The sequence below is a fragment of the Delphinapterus leucas genome, chromosome 4 (genome assembly GCF_059928025.1).
Source record: "Delphinapterus leucas isolate spDelLeu-1000000601 "Yukka" chromosome 4, BTC_Dleu_Yukka2, whole genome shotgun sequence".
In the NCBI taxonomy this organism is placed as follows: domain Eukaryota; kingdom Metazoa; phylum Chordata; class Mammalia; order Artiodactyla; family Monodontidae; genus Delphinapterus; species Delphinapterus leucas.
The window spans coordinates 48,447,515-48,467,255 of record NC_143132.1 but is presented as its reverse complement, the minus strand read 5'-3'; the positions used below and the strand labels follow the sequence as shown (position 1 = coordinate 48,467,255).

General features: G+C 36.5%; 1 protein-coding gene across 1 annotated transcript in view; it reads left to right on the top strand.

The window, feature by feature from the left end:
- ABI3BP (ABI family member 3 binding protein) overlaps positions 1-19,741 on the top strand; it is a 261,606-nt gene that overhangs the window by 142,078 nt on the left and 99,787 nt on the right. Inside the window, exons 15-26 of the mRNA XM_089910463.1 lie at positions 6,662-6,727; positions 7,884-7,958; positions 8,515-8,589; positions 9,565-9,639; positions 10,760-10,831; positions 11,614-11,688; positions 15,924-15,965; positions 16,809-16,850; positions 17,805-17,885; positions 18,330-18,377; positions 19,459-19,521; positions 19,637-19,711. Of these exons, the coding sequence (XP_089766589.1) occupies positions 6,662-6,727; positions 7,884-7,958; positions 8,515-8,589; positions 9,565-9,639; positions 10,760-10,831; positions 11,614-11,688; positions 15,924-15,965; positions 16,809-16,850; positions 17,805-17,885; positions 18,330-18,377; positions 19,459-19,521; positions 19,637-19,711 (789 nt within the window). The remainder of the gene's footprint in view (positions 1-6,661; positions 6,728-7,883; positions 7,959-8,514; positions 8,590-9,564; positions 9,640-10,759; positions 10,832-11,613; positions 11,689-15,923; positions 15,966-16,808; positions 16,851-17,804; positions 17,886-18,329; positions 18,378-19,458; positions 19,522-19,636; positions 19,712-19,741) is intronic.

Genomic DNA, 19,741 nt, shown 5'->3' with positions numbered 1-19,741 from the left:
AACCCAAGATGACCCAGTGTGCTTATTTGCATCCTTAGAAAACTCTCCAGCCTGTTCTTCCCCTAGCATGCCCAGACAAACTGACTTTTCCCTCTAATTGTACAGTAACTTATTACTAAGATGACAGTTCCTTCTGGCATAATTATTTCCCCTTGAGCAATAAACAATTATCTTTAGAGACTTCCCTTGACAGAACTGAGGATGGTCTGCCTCAGTCTTTTCATTAGAATCCACATTGGGAGCTCCCTTTAGGAGTTCATTACTAATTATTTTCAGTGTTTCATTCTTTCAGTACTTTGTAGAACTTTAGTAAATTGCTATATGCACTTAAGCTCTATAAATTATTGAAAGCCTTGAAAACTGAAGTGATCAGCATGCCTGAGGAGTGGTATACTGGTTGGAAAGTTTCGGCCACAAGTGGTTTGCTCACAGTGGTTGAAAAGAGGTTGAACTCTACATTTGGACCTTATTGTCTTCCTATGAGGTGTTGATTAGCATAGATCTGGCCCACCAGACTGAATTAAGCCCTAGAGAGGAGAAAAAATAGGAGTAAATGGTGGTGTTGATGCTTTGAGATCAGGAAAATAGAATTTAAGTATAGCAGATGGTTTACAGATTTACAGTGGCCTCTTAGAGATTTACAGCCGCAGCCTTTGGTTTTGCTTCATGAGCATTTTCTTGCAGGCAATATATTCACAAATTTCAAGGCCAACCTTGAAATTTTTCCATGATTTGAAGAGAGCTTTATGTACTTATTTAAATGGTACTGAGAACTCTGTGTGTGGTGTTTATAACTGCTTTTCTCATCCAGCTACTTATTGATGGTCCTGTTGTATTTTCCCCTTGTGTCTTTATATGTGTGTTTAGGATTCTATTTCCATGGCAGGGTATGGCCACGCAAGCATATGGCAGGTCATTGTGTAGTAGAGGGAGAGATTTGTGTGCACACATATGTGTGTTATAAAATAATTAAAGGATCTGTTCATTTATTCTCATCTATCCTTACTAAGAGCATAAACTACCCAACTGTCAAACTCATTGTTATTTGTTCATTGTAATGGAAATCTTGCCGATTAATTCCATTGAGTCTTCCCATGTACAAGGCTCTGGGGTAAACTTTGAAGTCCATAAAGAGCTTGACAGGCACAATTTCTATCCTAATGAGGTCACGAGGTCTTTCATCTAAGAATTGATGTTTAAAAAGGAGTCTTTATACATATGCAGTCGAATATTATTCACCGTAAAAAAAAAACAAGATGGAATAATGCCATTTGTAGAGACATAGATGAACCTAGAGATTATCATACTAAGTGAAGTAAGTCAGACAGGGAAAGACAAATATCATATGATACTACTTACATATGGACTCTAAAAAGTGATACAAATGAACTTATTTACAAAACAGAAATGGACTCACAGACATAGAAAACAAACTTATGGTTAACAAAGGGGAAAGGGAGTGAGGAGGGATAAATTAGGAGTTTGGGATTAGCAGATACAAACTACTATATATAAAAGAGTTAGGGGCTTCCCTGGTGGCGCAGTGGTTGAGAGTCCGCCTGCCGATGCAGGGGACACGGGTTCGTGCCCTTGTCCGGGAAGATCCCACATGCTGTGGAGTGGCTGGGCCTGTGAGCCATGGCCACTGAGCCTGTGTGTCCGGAGCCTGTGCTCCGCAACAGGAGAGGCCACAGCAGTGAGAGGCCCGCGTACAGCAAAAAAACAAAAAACAAAAAGAGTTAAACAACAAGGTCCTACTGTATAGCACAGGGAACTATATTCAATATCTTGTAATAAACTATAAGAAAAGGTGGGAGGGAGATGCAAGAGAGAGGAGATGTGGGAATATATGTATATGTATAGCTGATTCAATTTGTTATAAAGCAGAAACTAACACACCATTGTAAAGAAATTATACTCCAATAAATATGTTTAAAAAAAAACTATAAGGGAAAAGAATCTGAAAAAATACATATATATATATATATATATATATGTATATATATATATCTGAATTACTTTGCTGTACACCAGAAGCTAGCACATTTTAAATCAACTATACTTCAATTAAAAAAATAATAAATTTAGTAACAGTCCAACAAAAAAGTCTTTCACATAGTTATTAATATTCATGGAATTTGAATAAGATAAATTGATGAATTCTTGATCATTGTACAGGCCTTGTCTGTGTGCCATCATATGTTTCCAGAGCAATATCAAAGTATTTTTATTATGGAATTTGCATCTAATCAGGTTTTTAAAAGTAAACATAAAATGTACAGCCAACAAAACATAATTTAGCAATGTAGTTTTAGGAAGTTATAAGCAAATGAGAAAATTGTAATGTGGCTTATTTCATATTATTTTTTTCTCTGAAAAATATAAAAATAAAATTTAGTTATCATGATTATAAGCCATTACTGTTTTTTGAAAGAAACTAAAATTGCTTTTTATAGCCTTTGAATTGAACTGCCTATTTTACTAGCATTAGACTTCTCCTACAAATTTTGGTCCCATTTATATTCTGTGAATGCAAGATTAGAAAGAGTGCTTAATGACAAATGGCTGGAGAATGTCACCCACTAAAGTAAATATGGGTGACAGAAGATGTTTGCCTCTAAACAATAATGCATGATGGCATGTAGAGTCTAAAAAATAGAGGGGTTTACCCCTCTTAGCTATTAATTTTATAGCTGGAGAAGCCCTTTAAAAACCAGGGATACCTAAGCATTTCCTATGTTTCATTCTGGTATAGAAAGAAGTATATTTACAAGAGTTTTGTGGGGGGTTTTGTTTTTTTGTTTGTTTGGGTTTTTCTTAAATTTTATGTATTTTTTTATACAGCAGGTTCTTATTAGTTATCCATTTTATACATATTGGTGTATATATGTCAATCCCAATCTCCCAATTCATCACACCACCACACCTCCCCCCACCAGTTTCTCCCCTTGGTGTCCATACATTTGTCCTCTTCATCTGTGTCTCAATTTCTGCCCTGCAAACTGGTTCATCTGTACCATTTTTCTAGGTTCCACATATATGCGTTAATATACGATATTTGTTTCTCTCTTTCCAACTTACTTCACTCTGTATGACAGTCTCTAGGTCCATCCATGTCTCTACAAATGACCCAATTTCATTCCTTTTTATGGCTGAGTAATATTCCATTGTATATATATACCACATCTCCTTTATGCATTCATCTGTCGATGGGCATTTAGGTTGCTTCCATGTCCTTGCTATTGTAAATAGAGTTGCAATGAACATTGGGGTGCATGTGTCTTTTTGAATTATGGTTTTCTCTGGGTATAAGCCCAGTAGTGGGATTGCTGGGTCATATGGTAATTCTGTTTTTAGTGTTTTAAGGAACCTCCATACTGTTCTCCATAGTGGCTATATCAATTTACATTCCCACCAGCAGTGCAAGAGTGTTCCCTTTTCTCCACACCCTCTCCGGCATTTGTTGTTTGTAGATTTTCTGATGAAGCCCATTCTAACTGGTGTGAGGTGATACTTCATTGTAGTTTTGATTTGCATTTCTCTAGCAATTAGTGACATTGAGCAGCTTTTCATGTGCTTCTTGGCCATCTGTATGTCCTCTTTGGAGAAATGTCTTCTGCCCATTTTTGGATTGGGTTATTTGTTTTTTTTAATATTGAGCTGCATGAGCTGTTTATATATTTTGGAGATTAATCCTTTGTCAGTTGCTTCATTTGCAAATATTTTCTCCCATTCTGAGGGCTGTCTTTTCGTCTTGTTTGTAGTTCCCTTTGCTGTGCAAAAGCTTTGAAGTTTCATTAGGTCCCATTTGTTTATTTTTGTTTTTATTTCCCTTACTCTAGGAGGTGGATCAAAAAAGATCTTGCTGTGATTTATGTCAAAGAGTGTTCTTCCTATGTTTTCCTCTAAGAGTTTTATGGTGTCTGGTCTTACATTTAGGCCTCTAATCCATTTTGAGTTTATTTTTGTGTATGGTGTCAAGGAGTGTTCTAATTTCATTCTTTTACATGTAGCTGTCCAGTTCTCCCAGCACCACTTATTGAAGAGACTGTCTTTTCTCCATTGTATATCCTTGCCTCCTTTGTCATAGATTAGTTGACCATAGGTGCATGGGTTTATCTCTGGGCTTTCTATCTTGTTCCATTGATCTATATTTCTGTTTTTGTGTTAGTACCATACTGTCTTGATTACTGTAGCTTTGTAGTATAGTCTGAAGTTTGGGAGCCTGATTCCTTCAGCTCCATTTTTTTCCATCAAGACTGCTTTGGCTATTCGGGGTCTTTTATGTTTCCATACAGATTGTGAATTTTTTTGTTCTAATTCTGTGAAAAATGCCATTGGTAGTTTGATAGGGATTACATTGAATCTGTAGATTGCTTTGGGTAGTATAGTCATTTTCACAATATTGATTCTTCCAATCCAAGAACATGGTATATCTTTCCATCTGTTTGTATCAAGAGTTTTGTAAAGAAGTCAAGAGTGGTTGATTTTTGGAGAACTCCAGTTTCCACCCTGTCCTATCCTCTGACATCCATTACTTCAGAGTCAAAAACTCTTGTTTAACCCATGAAATGAGGTAGTAGTGCGCTTCTCAGAGCTGCCCAAACAACATAAAACTTCCAGCGAGTGGTGTTTGTGTGTTTTTAGCACTCAGCTATCAGAAACTCCAGAAATAAAAATATCAGGGACCAAACATGCTGGCAAACATGTGATTTTAATCTTAATTATATTTGAGAAAATGTTTGGAAGTAAGAGGTCCCTGACAGTTGGGGACTTTCAGACGTGAGTCACAATTGCCAGAGGATGACGGAAGGAGGGCTTCTTTCTCCAGGACAGTGTCTTCTGGGAATAACTTGAGGGAAGATGGAGGCCTGGCTTGGAACCTCCAGGATGGAAGGGCCTTGTTAATATGGAAAAGAAGTAGAAAGAGGGTGAATAAATATCATCTCTTGGAATAGAGTACAAGAATATAAGAAAGTTGGTCCAGTGTCACTAGATGGAAGGGAAATGTGGGAGTTAGGATAACGTAAAGACAGTATGGTGTTTTTCAAAAGCAACAGTATAAAATATAAATAAGTCAGCTATTAATTCACAATTTCTTACCTAGTACAAGGGGTTTAAATACAAGTTGGTAAAGTTTTCCTGATTTGTCTAGTAGTTAGAGCGAGCTGACTTTGCTGGATCCATGATTTGAAATTGGCTTAAAGTGAACCTAAGATCAGCAGCTGCCAACATTTTTGCCCTTTAAAAGATGAGTCATTCTTATCTGACCCTTTAAAACTGTAGCTAGACTAAAGAAAACTTTACATTGCAAGGTAATAAATTTACTCTTGGGATATCTGCATATTTTAACTCATAATATTCTTTCTTTTTTTCGAAGATTTTGCAAAGCAGTAGATTCACCTTCACAAAATGAAATATATTTCCTGCCTCTTTTGTATGCAGTGCAATATAATTACCCTCTCTGCATATCAGACTGTGCCGCATGCTCTGATCGTAGCTTCCCTACAGCTTCAACTAGCAATGGTTCAGTATCATTACATCGTCACTAAATTACAAGTAGCCCCAATGTGTAAATTTTCCCATGAGCTCCTGCCTTTATAGTTTATTTCTGTACAGCCATTTTCAATGGGCAAGGGAAGTGACACCTGCCTCCTGACAGTTCATGCTTCCTCTATACCTCTCATTACCATGGTGACGGCTCTTTGTACAGAAATGGGAACTTTCTAATTTTGATGCTGTTTTTGCTTGCAAATTCAACTCTTAAGTGAATGTGAAAATTACCCCTACATTAAAATCAAGCTGTATTGTTAAGGTCACCCTACTTTTCTTTATGTAGAATATAAAACTTATCTTTAAACCCACCTAGATTATAGATGGGCTTTTGGCTCCATGGAGGAATGTAGAAAGCTGCCTCTAGGTAAAATGGCAGGAAGGATGGGACAAGAGGAAGGTGCTGGTCTTAACTCTGCCATTCCTGGCCCTGCTAATGGAATGGGAAATATGTGAATTTGACAGTCCCAGTGTGTGACCACTAGCAAATGTCCTCTCCCCAGTGAATCTCAATTTTATCATCTAGAAAATGGAGTTGCCACCCCATTGTCTATAACATGGGGCTAATGTCTACCTCACCTATTTCTCAGGGATGTTAAGAGAGTTAAATAAGTTGATACATGAGAAAATGCTGTGCAAACTATAAAGTGCTGTGCAAACTGTAAAGTACTATCCAGACATCATGATGGTAACTTTTACTAAGTACAAAGACTAAGCTGTAGTCTCTGTGCAAATTACCTCAGTGTGACTGCTGTTTCCTTCTTTGGAAATCTCAAATTGCCATCTGATTTCATTTATGTTTGTACTCTTTGAAGCTATTTGATTTACAGCTGGCACTACTTCCTTGTAAGTAGCACTATGCTCGCATCACCCTAGGGGTCAGTGTCAGGGCTCACTGCATAAAGGCCTTTAGTTCAGGGCAAGAAGGACTAGAGGCAAGTCTTTTAGTGATTGCTTACACGTTGCTGACATGACCAGTAGCCCACAGCCAAAGCTCACTAACACCTACATGAAAATGTCCTCTTTCAGCCAGCATGAAAATATGTCATGAAATCTTTTAAAATTAAAATTAACATCTTCTTTTATGTTTTAACTTTTCTTTTAAAAGCCACTTATGATGTTTTCTCAAGCCCTACAACATCAGATGAGCCTGAAATATCAGAACCCCACACAGGTACACCCAGCCTCTCAATTCTTTTTTTTGCATGCCAGGTATTCTGACAATACTGCACCTAGTTCCCCCTTTCATTTTTGCCGAATGAAAAAGTGCGCTCTCTAGAGCTCCACAGGAGAGACATGGCAATCTGTGTCAGGGAGATGAATTCTACCCACCTCTCCCATTGAATGATTATTTCTTCCCATCCATCAGTAAATAAACTCTGCCACATGTGGGAGATGCAGATAGATTAGGTTGCCACTGAGGCACAGTAAAATAATGGCCTATCTCTCCTGTGTTCAGAGTCATTCTAAAAAGCTTTAGACTCTTAGTTTTCCCTGGTGTAGTGGTTCTCCAGTGGGGGTGATTTTGCTCCCTTCCCCCTGAGGAAACATTCGGCCATGGCTAGATATACTTTTGGTATCTGGGGACGGTATTACTGACATCTAGTGGGTAGAGGCCAGGGATGCTGCTAAACACCCTGCAATGCACAGGACAGCTCCCACACCAAAAGAGTCATCCAGCCCTAAAGGGCAATAGTGCCAAGGTGAGAAATCCGTCTCTCGAGCAATCATGTCACTCATTTGTCTATAGAAGTTCAGTTGGGTCTAATGTTTGGCATTCACTTACTGATCTATCTACAGTGAGTTTAATTCAGTCCAATAGTTCCTTCTAGCAAGTATTTATTGAGCACTTACTAAACTAGGTACTGCAGGAGATTCAAAGTAAATAATACTGGTCTCTGCCACACAAAGACGTATGTCTGGTATTTGTGTGTGTGTGTGTAGCCTTATCTTAGCTCTATTGGTGCCATGATAAATAAAGGCAAATAATTTTAAATAGTAGCAGAAAATTTTAAGAAATGAAATAGAATGCTAAGAGTAGATTCAGCTAGCAGTTTAAGAAACAGAGGGAAGGAACCAGAAAAACCAGTTGAAAGTTCAATATATGAAACATTGTTTTATCATGGTTTAACATTTGAAGTTTGCATGTTTTTAAAAATGAGGTCATCTTCAACTCCTAATGAATCACTAGCTTTAAAATGTTGGTCAGCAATCTCTCAAGTGTTCTTGATATTTTTCCCCATTTGAGGCATAATTTATTACTCTGGAATTTGTATTTTATTCCTGGGGCCTTCTATTGCTTTTAAAAATGTTGACATTTATTCCAACAGCAACAAGCGATCCATTTCTGGATTCTGTCCCATCTAAAACTTCTAGAACTCTTGAACAGCCAAGGGCAACACTGGGTAATGTTTTTAACAGAAAAATTGTGCTTTGTTTTCCATCGAAAGAAAATCCATGTAAATGCCTTTCTTCCAAATGACCATTTAATTCCATCACATCTAATCATTTATTTCTTTCCTATTTCTGAATATAATATATATTTTTTCCTGTAATGCAGGCATCTTATGTTCCATTTTGGGCTCTCTCTCTCTTTTTTCTTCTTAAACCATAATAGATGATATTTTTTCCATCCTTAAAGGAATGAAAAGCTTTGAAAACTGCATGGACATCTTCATCATCCATATCCTCCCATCTCGTGTGTTTGTGGCCTGTATCACCTCTCTTCCATGCATTGAGTCTGCCTCGAGTCAGCTACTGAACAATCTCATTCTGACCTTTTCTCCACTTTAAATTATCATTTCATCCACCAGCTTTCAAGACAACATTCATGCATTTTTCATCCTTAATCATGTCCTTGTAGCATGTGCTTTGTAACACCATCTAAAAGCATGCTGAAACTCTTAAAATACCTCATTTTAACTGGAATTATTTGGTGGGATGGGGTGTTTGTGTTTTCAGCTCCGAGTGAAACACCATTCGTCCCTCAAAAACTGGAAATCTTTACCAGTCCTGAAATGCAACCTACAACACCTGGTAACTAATGACATTCGTATAGTTGTGTACTTTGAAAGAATGGATAAAGTGACAAAAAGAATCAGTCATGTGTTGGCCTTTTCAGAATATTTTCAGTAGTAAACATTTCCCTTCATTCTCTACCATGAAATTCTTCAAAGAACTGGGTTATCTGTCCTACTTAGCCTTGTGATAATCCTCGAAGAATTTTCATAATCTTGGTGTCTCTGTATTTTTTTAATTGAGGTAAAATTAATATATAACATTATATTAGTTGCAGGTGTATGACATAAAAATTCAGTCTTTGCATACATTATTTTGAAGTATTATTCCCTTTCTTCTTGTTATTCCCTATACTTCTTTCAAATTTGCCACTGGAAAATAACAGCAAAATTATAGATAATAATTATTTTAAGATACATTCCCTTCAATTAGCATATTTAGATACCACTTGGTCAGACTGTTTTTCTCCAAGTAGCCTAAGTATAAAGAGCACCAAGTAGGCTCTGCAATCCTGGATATGATAAAGAAAGATGAATAAAAGAGTAAAACAACATATATTCTATAATAGAAAATTATTGGAATAATGAAGTTCGTTAACTCCTGGTGAGGTTAGTAGTGAGATATAGAATTAAAGAAGTTCTGAACCTTCCATTCTCTAAATCTCAAATATTTGTGCTTCTCCCGTGCTGTTCAGTAAATCACCTTTTGAGTTCTTAACTGTACCTTGTGTTCTTAAATCCCACAAGGGTCCTCCCTTTCCAGTACAGTTAAGTGAACAATGTACCTTCAATTCTCATATAGAATTTAATTTCTTTTGACTCAATCAACACTTATTGAGCACCTACTGTCTATAAAACACAGTGCTGGGCATTCTAGGGATACAAAGAAATAAAAAGCAGTTCTTGCCCTCAGGAAGTTTACAAGTTTACAGTTACAACCTGATTGACCCCTGGGAAATACCATTTATCAAAGCTATATTAAATCTTCTTTCAGCTCCCCTGCAAACTACATCTGTCCCTTCTACACCTAAACGACGCTTCAGGCCCAAAACACCAAGAACTAAACCTGGTAAATAACTGTCTCTTTAACCTTTCAGGATATTTAATTCCAAATAGATAATGTCCATCTACTTATAAAAAGAAACGGTTCTATAGATTAAACATTCTCTGTAAAATCTGGAATTGACTGAAGATGAATAATTAATGCAAAATAACAAGGATCAAACATTTTCAATAAGATCTTATTGAAAATTATGTGAATGATGTTCTTTCTTTCTGGGAAATACCCTTCTTTAATCAAAGTAATACGTAAAGATTTTTTTTAAGTACTACAAGGCTTAGATTGAACAAGAGGAGTCCACTGCCCTACCCTATTCTACCCTTGAGACCCATTCTCCAATTCTTTAGCATGTTTCTTTTGTATTTACCTCCACATTTCTAAGTAATATGCTGCTGTTTCTTGTTAGATCAATTTTAGTGAATGATGTTCTTGCATGCAAATTTTGGTATAAACATAGAAACAAGTCCTACTGTCACAGTGATATATACTGTAATTTATTTTCCTGGCATGCATCTGAGTTTAAGTGTTATTAGGCAGACAGTTCCTGTTTTCGTTGCCTACTACTATGTTTTCAGTTTTGCACTAGGGCGATGGCTGAGATGCAGAGGACATGACTCTGGCTTTCCAATTGCTTGTATTTTTTTTTTTTTAAGATTATATCATGAACAATGAGAGCAATGTAAGATTATACAACCTGCTTGTGAAACTGTAATACTGTGTGGAAGCTCAGAAAAAGAAAGTACGAGTTGAGGATGTAAGCCTCAGAATATGTGTAGGGTTTAGAGGAAAAGGAGAGGGGAACAACATATATTATGGCACAGAGTTTGAGGTAAAGGTAGTTTATCAACCTGGATGTGACACTCTTCATTGTCAAAGAGTACACTCAGAATCATGCTCGACAAACCAGACTTTGATTATTCCATTGCTTATTACAATTTTTTTTATAGCTATACTATTATGACTAAATTTTAAAATTCTTGCCCCAAACTTTTACTCACTGCATACTTTGTAAACACTGACTAAATATTACAGGATTTTAAAAAGGTCATTCAGTTCCTCTTTGGAGGATTGTTTTTTTTTATTGTCTCTAGAATATTTTAATATATTTTTTTTTCCTTTCCACCACCAGAAAGAACCACAAGTCCTGGAACAATTACATCTAAAATTTCTAAAAGCCCTGAACCTACACGGACAACACTGGGTAACAATATGTCCTTAGTAAATATGTTACTTCATTTCACCACGGAAAGTCCAGTATGCCAGCTTTTATGTAACATCTCAATCACTGTTCTAATTGGATCATTTCAGCAGTACTAAATTATCTCATAGTGCACATCAACTCCATGACTTTCATGGTTTTGGATAGCTGGCCATGTGGTGGTTGATGTGAGCTCAGCATTTAGACATCATCCTGTACCTTGGAGAGCCGTTAAACCACTGATGATTTCTCATCTTCTATGCAACCATTGTTTTTAAAGCTGCGTCTTATACACAGTTCTCCATTTTTTTAAGTAAAGCCCTCAAGTTCAACTTCATTTGGCAAAACAGCTTTCTGTTATGGTGTTAGTAAAAATTTCTTTATGCCATAGATCATAACATTATACCTATCAGTAAATATTAATTTTAAAACATTTCTCTTTTCTGATGCTTAAAGATTTAGATGTGGCTGAGAAATGTGAAATAAGGTGCAAAATCATTACACTGATTTTTGTTTTCTAATCACGGGTTAAAATCACTGTCTTTGGGTAGTTGTGGTGACTAGTGACAATGCTATTTCTCTTGAAATGCTTTTTCAAAAAGATGAAAATTTATTACTGTATTTTCATTAAATGGTGCTCTGTGAAGTATTATTTTAATGGAATCCAAAATCATCCAAGATGACGGGTTTATAGCACTTGAGGTATAGGTTTTCCTTTTGCAGTTTTAGACACTGAAATGACTAATTATTGATTTGTTGATTATTTTGTTTCTTTATTTTTCCAGCTCCCAGTAAAACACAGTTTATTTCTTTGAAACCTAAAATCCCTCTCAGTCCAGAAGTGACACACACCAAACCTGGTAATTACCCTGAGCTTTATTTTGATATTCCAAAAGTAGGGTTGAAAAGTTATTTTATGCCACTCTTTGGAGCAAGAACTTCTGATTTGCATCTTGGTATTTGATATAACTTTCCATGAAAAGAGTGAAAGTGCGATGAAATGATGTCATTTATAGCCAACTCCTCTGATATTATCATAGCATCTCTCTGAGCTGTGTGGCGTTTCATTATGTTCATGACCATCACAGAGAAAGCACAGAAATAGAGTGGTGGGAAGGATTGAGGACTCCCTTGTCTAGGACTGTGAAATAGTTTCCAGTGCCAAAGTTGATTGGAACTCAGATCACACTAAACAGTAGCCTTTCAGCTGAGAAGTGGAGAAGTCTTTCCATCCCCTAAGAACTCTGCCTTGTTGGGGGCCTTCTCAGTTCTCGGGCTGCATGACTAGCAATGGTTGTATTTCCCTAATGTTCTATGGCTTCTTTCTAAATTGGGTCTGATTTCCGAACACTGACTTCTGTTTCCTTCTCAGGAGACATTAATGATGTTTTGCTGAAGAAAAGAGGGTTTTTTTTTTCTTCTTTTTTTGCAGGGAGGGGTTATTCCGTGTATGTAATTAAAAACAGAGACAATTCCCTGCACAAGGATTGCAGGACATGTTAAATGATCAAATTGTTTTTTCCATCTATCCAGAATCTCTACAACAGTCTGAAATGTTGATTTATGAGATTATATATGGGGAACTTCATCACAACTCATTATTTTCATCAAAACTTTAACCCCTTAGCTCTGGGAAGGATATATTTCTCACTGTAATATGGATTTTTCATTAATGTATATTTACAAGGGAGGATTATTAAAGCAAGAGGTTTTCTGCTTAAGTGGGCATGATTTGTTTTTTTGCAAAGACATGGGTAAGGAAGAAAAGCGTAACTGCTCAGAGAGAGAATTCTCATGACTCCTTTTAAAGAGGCAGTGAGATTTCCAGGTGTTGCAGGTGTCAGAGGGAAAGAAATTATGGATTAGGCAAAGGGAGTATAGTTGATGCTGTGACCAGGGTTGAGGTCTCCAAGTCAGAGAAATGGAATGAAGTATTCTAACTCAGAGAGGTTATTAGGAGAAAGAAGCATAGCTAATAAAACTCAAGAGCCCTAGCAGTTTAAATCATAGAACTCTGACAGTCAGCTATCTGAGAGAAGGATTTCATGTACATTTATTTTAAAATTACGCCCAGAGGACTTTAGAATAAGGTAGTAACTCTTACATTTAAGCTGTATTTTGAATAGGGACCTATTACCAAGCAGCTCGAGAAATATTACTCTATGTTTGGGTCACCAACTTTTTATTTATTTATTTTTGAATTTTATTTTTTTATACAGCAGGTTCTTATTAGTTATCCATTTTATACATATTAGTGTATATATGTCAATCCCAATCTCCCAATTCATCCCACCACCACCCCCTGCCATTTGGGGTCACCAACTTTAAGTAAATGTTTTTCCAATCTAATTATTTCTGTTGTTACAAGGTAACATTTGAAAACATCAAAAATTGTCTCCTAATGTTTATTACCATTTATTCATGATAAGCTATATTATTACTTTTAGTGGCTTCTGGGGGAATAAAATGTTTCTGAGAGGAAATTCATTAATACAAATCAAGGTGGGAGAGTGTGTTCTTATCACCCTAAGGTATTTGAGCAAAGAGATTTCTTAATTTGACATTTCCCTTTAAAATGGGGGAAATCATTTGGAAGCTAATGGGTTTATATTCCTTTGATTTCTACCTTCTAATCACCTAAGAATAGCCACACTCTTCCCCTAACAGCAAGTATCACCACTTCAGAATCTGTGCCTAAACTTAAGCTAACTCATGTTGACTCTGAGTGGCCTGAGGCAACATAGGGTGATGACTGGTTCTCTATAAACCATTGCTTGGGTTTTAGCTTTTTAAAATGTATTTATTTTATGGCAACCACCACTATAGCTCTGCTAAATACTTCTTCTCCTGCCAAGGTTCAAGAGAGCAAATAAACCACCAAAAGCTTTTTGATTTGAGTCATTCATTGCCTTTCTCAGCCCTCTCCTCACACTCTCCTGTTTTTCTGTTTCACTTTCCATACAGGCTGCTTTTCCTTTGGTTTTCCTTTGTGGTTAAGCTAACGAGTAAAAACCCACATTGGTTTTGGTTTGTTTTATAAGCAGAATCCAGCACTTTCTTGAAAATCCCAGACATCTACCGTGTCCCAACTTGTCTGCCTCATCCAATAAGAATTGTTTCCTTCATAGTTAATTATTAAGATTGTAATGACGTTCGGCTCTTCAAGCTTTTAACGATCTGAAAAAAAGGGAGAGACCTCCGATTACAGCTGTTTGTTGTATGCATTCCTCTGACACGGTGGACAGAATAGTAAATTGTACTCATTGCTAGCCACAAATCCACGAGAGGGTTTTAGTTTTCTTTGTTTTGTGCTGAGGTGAGTGGTATAGTTATTTGCATGCCACTCAGCTTTTTTTATGGAACATTTTTGCACCTTTATCGGTAATACCTTAAGGCTATGAAATAGAGGAAGTCTTACCAGAAGATGTATTTACTTTTAATAAACACTGACTTTAATATTTTTATATTCAGGTGAATTGGAAGCTTAATTGATGGGGCTCCATACCTATTTGGCCTCAGTCTCAGGACCTAAAAAATGCTGATTTTTCTTTATAAAATTCAAAAGACAGCATTCTTTGATCTTTGTGAAAGCTAAAAGGTGCTACAAGTACCAAATCTTACTTTTTCACACTTTTAGAAGGCAACTTTGTAGAAATTAAAACCCGAATTACAACTCCAAAGTTTCAAGAGAATTTTTGTTTTTTGCTATTTTCAGATGTGAATGCTTTTTGATATTGTATTTGATTACTGATATCTACTGTTTATTTTCCCTTTCTCCTGTAGACGCTGACATTTAGCCACGCCCCCTCCCCCTCCCACACACACATTTTTTTACTTTGCCTAGTGTACTTCTATCTCGTACATCACTGCAGCTCTGCCATTCATCTGTTATAATCTATTTCTGACAAGTTCTTGAGAAATCAGAATTCTTTTTTTTTGGCCACAGACATTCTAATGAATGATGCTACATTTCAGTAACACCTTGTGCTATTATGCCTTGCGTTCAGAATAAATGAAAATTCTCTATCCTAATTATTTATTATTATATTTTCTTTGTTAGTTGCTAAAGAGTCACTACATGCTTCCCCAAAACCTTCCATATCCCCTAGTCCAGAAATATCAGAGATAACCCTGGTAAATGTACTATAAGGAATACATAAGTGCAAAATGATTTAAGTTCTGTTAAGCTGGTCAGTAGGTGCCATATTAATTGGTTTCTTTCTGTAAGAAAAAAAAAGTCAAAGCATATTCACTTTGTTTTGTATTTCAACAACTGATTTCCTTTTTTATTTTCTTCTTGAAAGAAAAGAATTCTTTTTGTTCTACAGAATAGGAAACCTCTATTGGATGATCTTCTTTTAAAAAACCCAAATAGACTTTTTAACCAAACTATATTCAGCATGAGGTATAATTTATTTACTGCTAATCTGAATGGCATTGGAGAATTTATCTGTCAGAATATTTATATAATATTGTTATTCAATTTATTCAGCATTTGATGAAATCTGAGACTACTTTCTGACTTCTATTGATTTGATAATTTAAATGGAATAAATTTCATGTGTAAATCAATTTGTTCACCAGCAATAGATACTAGTAAATACGGGGAACACCGTATGAACACTTGTGGCCCCTTTTAGACTGTAAGTTCCATTCCTATTTTTTGTGAAAGAATATCAGATCCAGTCAGGCTGAAAATCATCCCAAACTAACAGAGCTCAGGCACGGTCACAGGTCTGATGGGTCTGTTGCCTCTTCCCATTTTCTTGGGTGAAACCGACTGTCCTGCATGAAAATAAAATGGCAGGTGAACAACCTCTGAGAGGCTACACTGACTTCCTTTAATATCTCCTCAGGCATGAGGAGCAGTAGTGGGGAAAATAGCTAAAAATCAACAACAAAAATTAGAATTCTCTATTCTTTCTTCTGTTGTGGTTTGTGGAGAGGCTGCAGGCTGATTGAGCTTTATTTCATAAGCCAATAGAACCTGATGGTTCACCAATGAGAGAACACTTATTATGGTAAAGGACCTTTAATTTCTAGCTTAAATGGTGCTCATCAGCATCCCCTTTGATAATACTTGCTTTTATTGCAGCCCTGGAACCTGAGACTCCACCACCATCACAGCCGCCAATAGGTAATGAAGTTTGCTTTAGTGAGTGAAAAAGAATTCTCTTTCTTTCACACCCTCTATGTTCAACTTTGTGCTTAGCTTTGGCTTTTCAAAAAATTATTTCTTTGTTGTCCTTCAGATCTTTCTTTCAGCCATTTTCACCAGAAGATAAACTCCCTGCCTGTGCTGAAGTGGAAGCTCTGAGACAGCCATGAAAGCCATACTGATTTTGATTTGTCACATTCCTTGTTGTCCCTCCTTGTATTTGAGCACCATGTCCTGAGCTTGTTTTAACCTGGTTATTTCCCATAGAGGACCATGGCTTCCCCGGGACATATTTGTGCTTTCACTTTTAGAGGTGTTTTTCTTACTTTCAAAACTCTAACATTTGCAGACTTTCTTGAAAAGCATTATGGTCTTTCCAGATCTAAATATCCTGATGTGTCACTAGGAAATTCATTAAATGAGAGAAATATAAAAATTCACCCCAGTCTATGTAGCTTCTTTTCCTTCAAGAGAGCAAAAACTGTTCTGCTAGTGCTGTCTTAGCCAGTTATTCACATTTTCCTTCATAACATGAGTTGTTGGTTACTTTATTGCATTTACATCTTCCAAATGAGAGTCATGCCTTTTTTTTTTCCATTTCTCTTTCCAAACTTAACTGACCAGCTGCGTTTTTGTTCATTTTGTCTAAAAACACAGGAATCTATTTACATAAAAAAGGAATTTCTTATATGGATAAAAGTTTCACCATTTATGATTGCTCAACTTAGTACTTAAAAATTAAGCATTTTTCGTATTTTACTAAAGTTCATCATCTTTCCGTTGATTTTGATTCCTTCTTGATCATTTTTCGTGCAGTCTTAGAACCTGGAACACTGGGAACTAAACCTTCAACAACAACATTAGGTAATGCAGTGAGTGACCTACCTTTTTTTCCTTTTCCTGACTGCTGGCATCTTTATTAACAGGCTCACATTAATGGATTTGTTCATTAATGTCCATTTGTGTGTGTGTGCTCTCTATTCCTTTGGAGAAAAATTTTAAATCCTATAGTCTAAAAATTATATCTCATTCCTTAAAAGTTGCCTTCCCTGAAATAATTTGAGAATTCAAAGCCTTTTTGCACATGTTACTGATTTACAGAATTTTTTTTTATTGGAGTATAATTGCTTTACAATGTTGTGTTAGTTTCTGCTGTACACTGAAGTGAAGCAGCTATATATGTATCAGTATACATATATCCCCTCCCCCTTGGACCTCCCTCCCACCCCACCCCCCTTCCCACCCATCTAGGTCATCACAGAGCACCAAGCCGAGCTCCCTGTGTTGTACAGCAGCTTCCCACTGGCTATCTACTTTACACATAGTAGTGTATTTATGTCCGACCTAATCTCCCAATTCATCCCACCCTCCCTTTCCCCCACCCCACCCCATGTTGATTTGCAGATTTTTAAATGCTAAGCGAAAAACATTTCCTTTTGAATCTTAGGCCAAATAAATTTTAGTTTTTATCCCTAGTGGCTTCTACAAGTAACTTTTCTCATGTTCCTGTTAAACATATACCTTCAAAAATTGAATGAGACCGTCTTCTCCAAGCTGTACAAAGTTCTGAATTTTCCACCTCAGAATAGAGAGATCTTTTGAACAGTTATTTATAAATATTTGGCAAAAAATAAAATAAAAATCCATTATTCAAGACCTCATTTAACTGGGCAAATAATGATAGAAAGTGGCAAACAGAAGGATACATATCTGCAATAAATCAAAGGGCTTAAATGTGCTTCTAAGATACACGTAGTATTGATGGTCAGTTTGTAGGGCCACCTTTTGTGTGTTAACTAGCTGATTTTCTTTCTTCAGCTCCACCAAAGACCAAACGACCAGGTCGTCGTCCCCGCCCTAAAACCACACCTAGTCCAGATGTGCCCAAGTCCAAACCTGGTAAATGTGATGTTCAGGGTTCCAATTAACATAGAAAGTGGAATATGGTAGTTTCTGATATAGTAGCTACCTACCGCCTAAATAGCTGGGCTTTAGGAACCAGTGTAGTTGATTTTTATATTTAAGGATCTATACTTTCTAAATTCACGTTTTATGAATACGTTTATATTTTTATTTGTAGTTATTAAGTATACACAGCAGTAAGCTGGGCCACTAAGTGGATCGTTAAAGTAGGGCACCGTAAAACTTTTACGTAAGATGCGTATTCATGGCAGATGAGATGTGGGAAAGCAATAGGGAGAAGAGGGGCAAATGGGAAAAGTAAAAAGGAAAATCACATTCAAAAAAAGTACACGGTTTAAGCAAAGATGGAAGAGTAATGTTTCCTTCCTCAAGATGCTGCTTCTTGACATAATTAGTATTTTTGGTTTTTTGCCTCTGTAGCTCTGGAACCTGCTACGGTACAACTGGAGCCCTTGGTGCCCACAGTTGGTAATTCTGGTCTCCTCCAATTGCTTTCCCAGGTTGTCACTTTTGCTTTTCCTGCTCTCTGCCCAGGCATGACTGCAATTCCATACACAGTGTCACAGTTTTGTTCCATGCTTTCCTTCACCTTTCCTATCTGGGTCTGAAGAGCCTGAAGATAGGAAACTTCTAGAAGAATTCTATATGCTAATTCAGGGAAAGTCCATGGTTTTGAACACAACTTCCTGGTTTTCTAGAAACTCTCTGTCCTCCCATGATGTGTCCTCGTGTAGAGAAAGCCATCTACTCTTTCTCAGGGACTTCCGTGCTCATCCTGGACTTGGCAAATGGCAATGTTTTATTCCAGTGTCATGATTACCATTTCATTGCTTTACTCATTCAACTTGTAAGACTTTCTCCCTCTTAAACAGCTGCATGAAATAATGGCTCCTTCAGCTTTTCTGTTTCTCTGGGGAATTTTTTTGAGTATGTTTTGATAACCAAAGTCACACACACTGTTCTTTGTCTAGGGTCCAAGATAAAAATAGTATGGTCTTTGTAACTTGAGAATATTAAAAGTCTCCAGCTGGTTTTATTGTTTTCAGTCCTAATGCTGTTTTGATTATAATTATTTCATTATAATTTCTCAGCATTCACAATAAATCTATCACTGGTTTACTTTAGAAAATTCCAGAAATAAATAGCCATGTAACATGCTGTATAATTTCAAGTATCTATGGGTTACTTTCCTGATTTCCTACTAAGCAAGTTTCAAATTTCTACCTTACTGTTTTTATACTGGGGAAAAGAAAAAAAAACCTATCCAGTAAGAAACAGAACTATTATACTTGTCATTTTAAAAATTACTTATACAGAAAAAAGTCTTCTTATAATTCTCCTTACTTTTGTTGAGAGACACATTTTGAACATTTCCTGAAGGTTTTTTTCTTTCAGAAAAATCAGTAGGAATGGACACATTTCCCACCCTTCCCACCCCAGGAATTAATTTTGTTGTATATTCACTGAATTTATATAGTATCTTTGCTTGAGCATATGTGTCCTTAATTATTGACAGTTACAGCTGTGACCTTAATACTTTTTTCTTTAGCGTCGAAACCATCCGAAAGACCTAAAACTACACGTAGACCAGATGTACCTCAAATCCAGCCTGGTAATCTCTACTTTCAGTGTCTTAATCTATAACCAGGAAAACGGTGTGTAAGTAGCGCTAATCTTGACATTCACAGCTCTGACATGACACTAATTATAGCACCTTTTTCCTTCAGATTCAAAATCACCAAAGCAATTACTTCCTAAACCCAAAACCACAGCAAAACCAGATACGCCACCACCTAAATCCGGTAAACAATTTCCAGTGCTTCGGCTTAAGA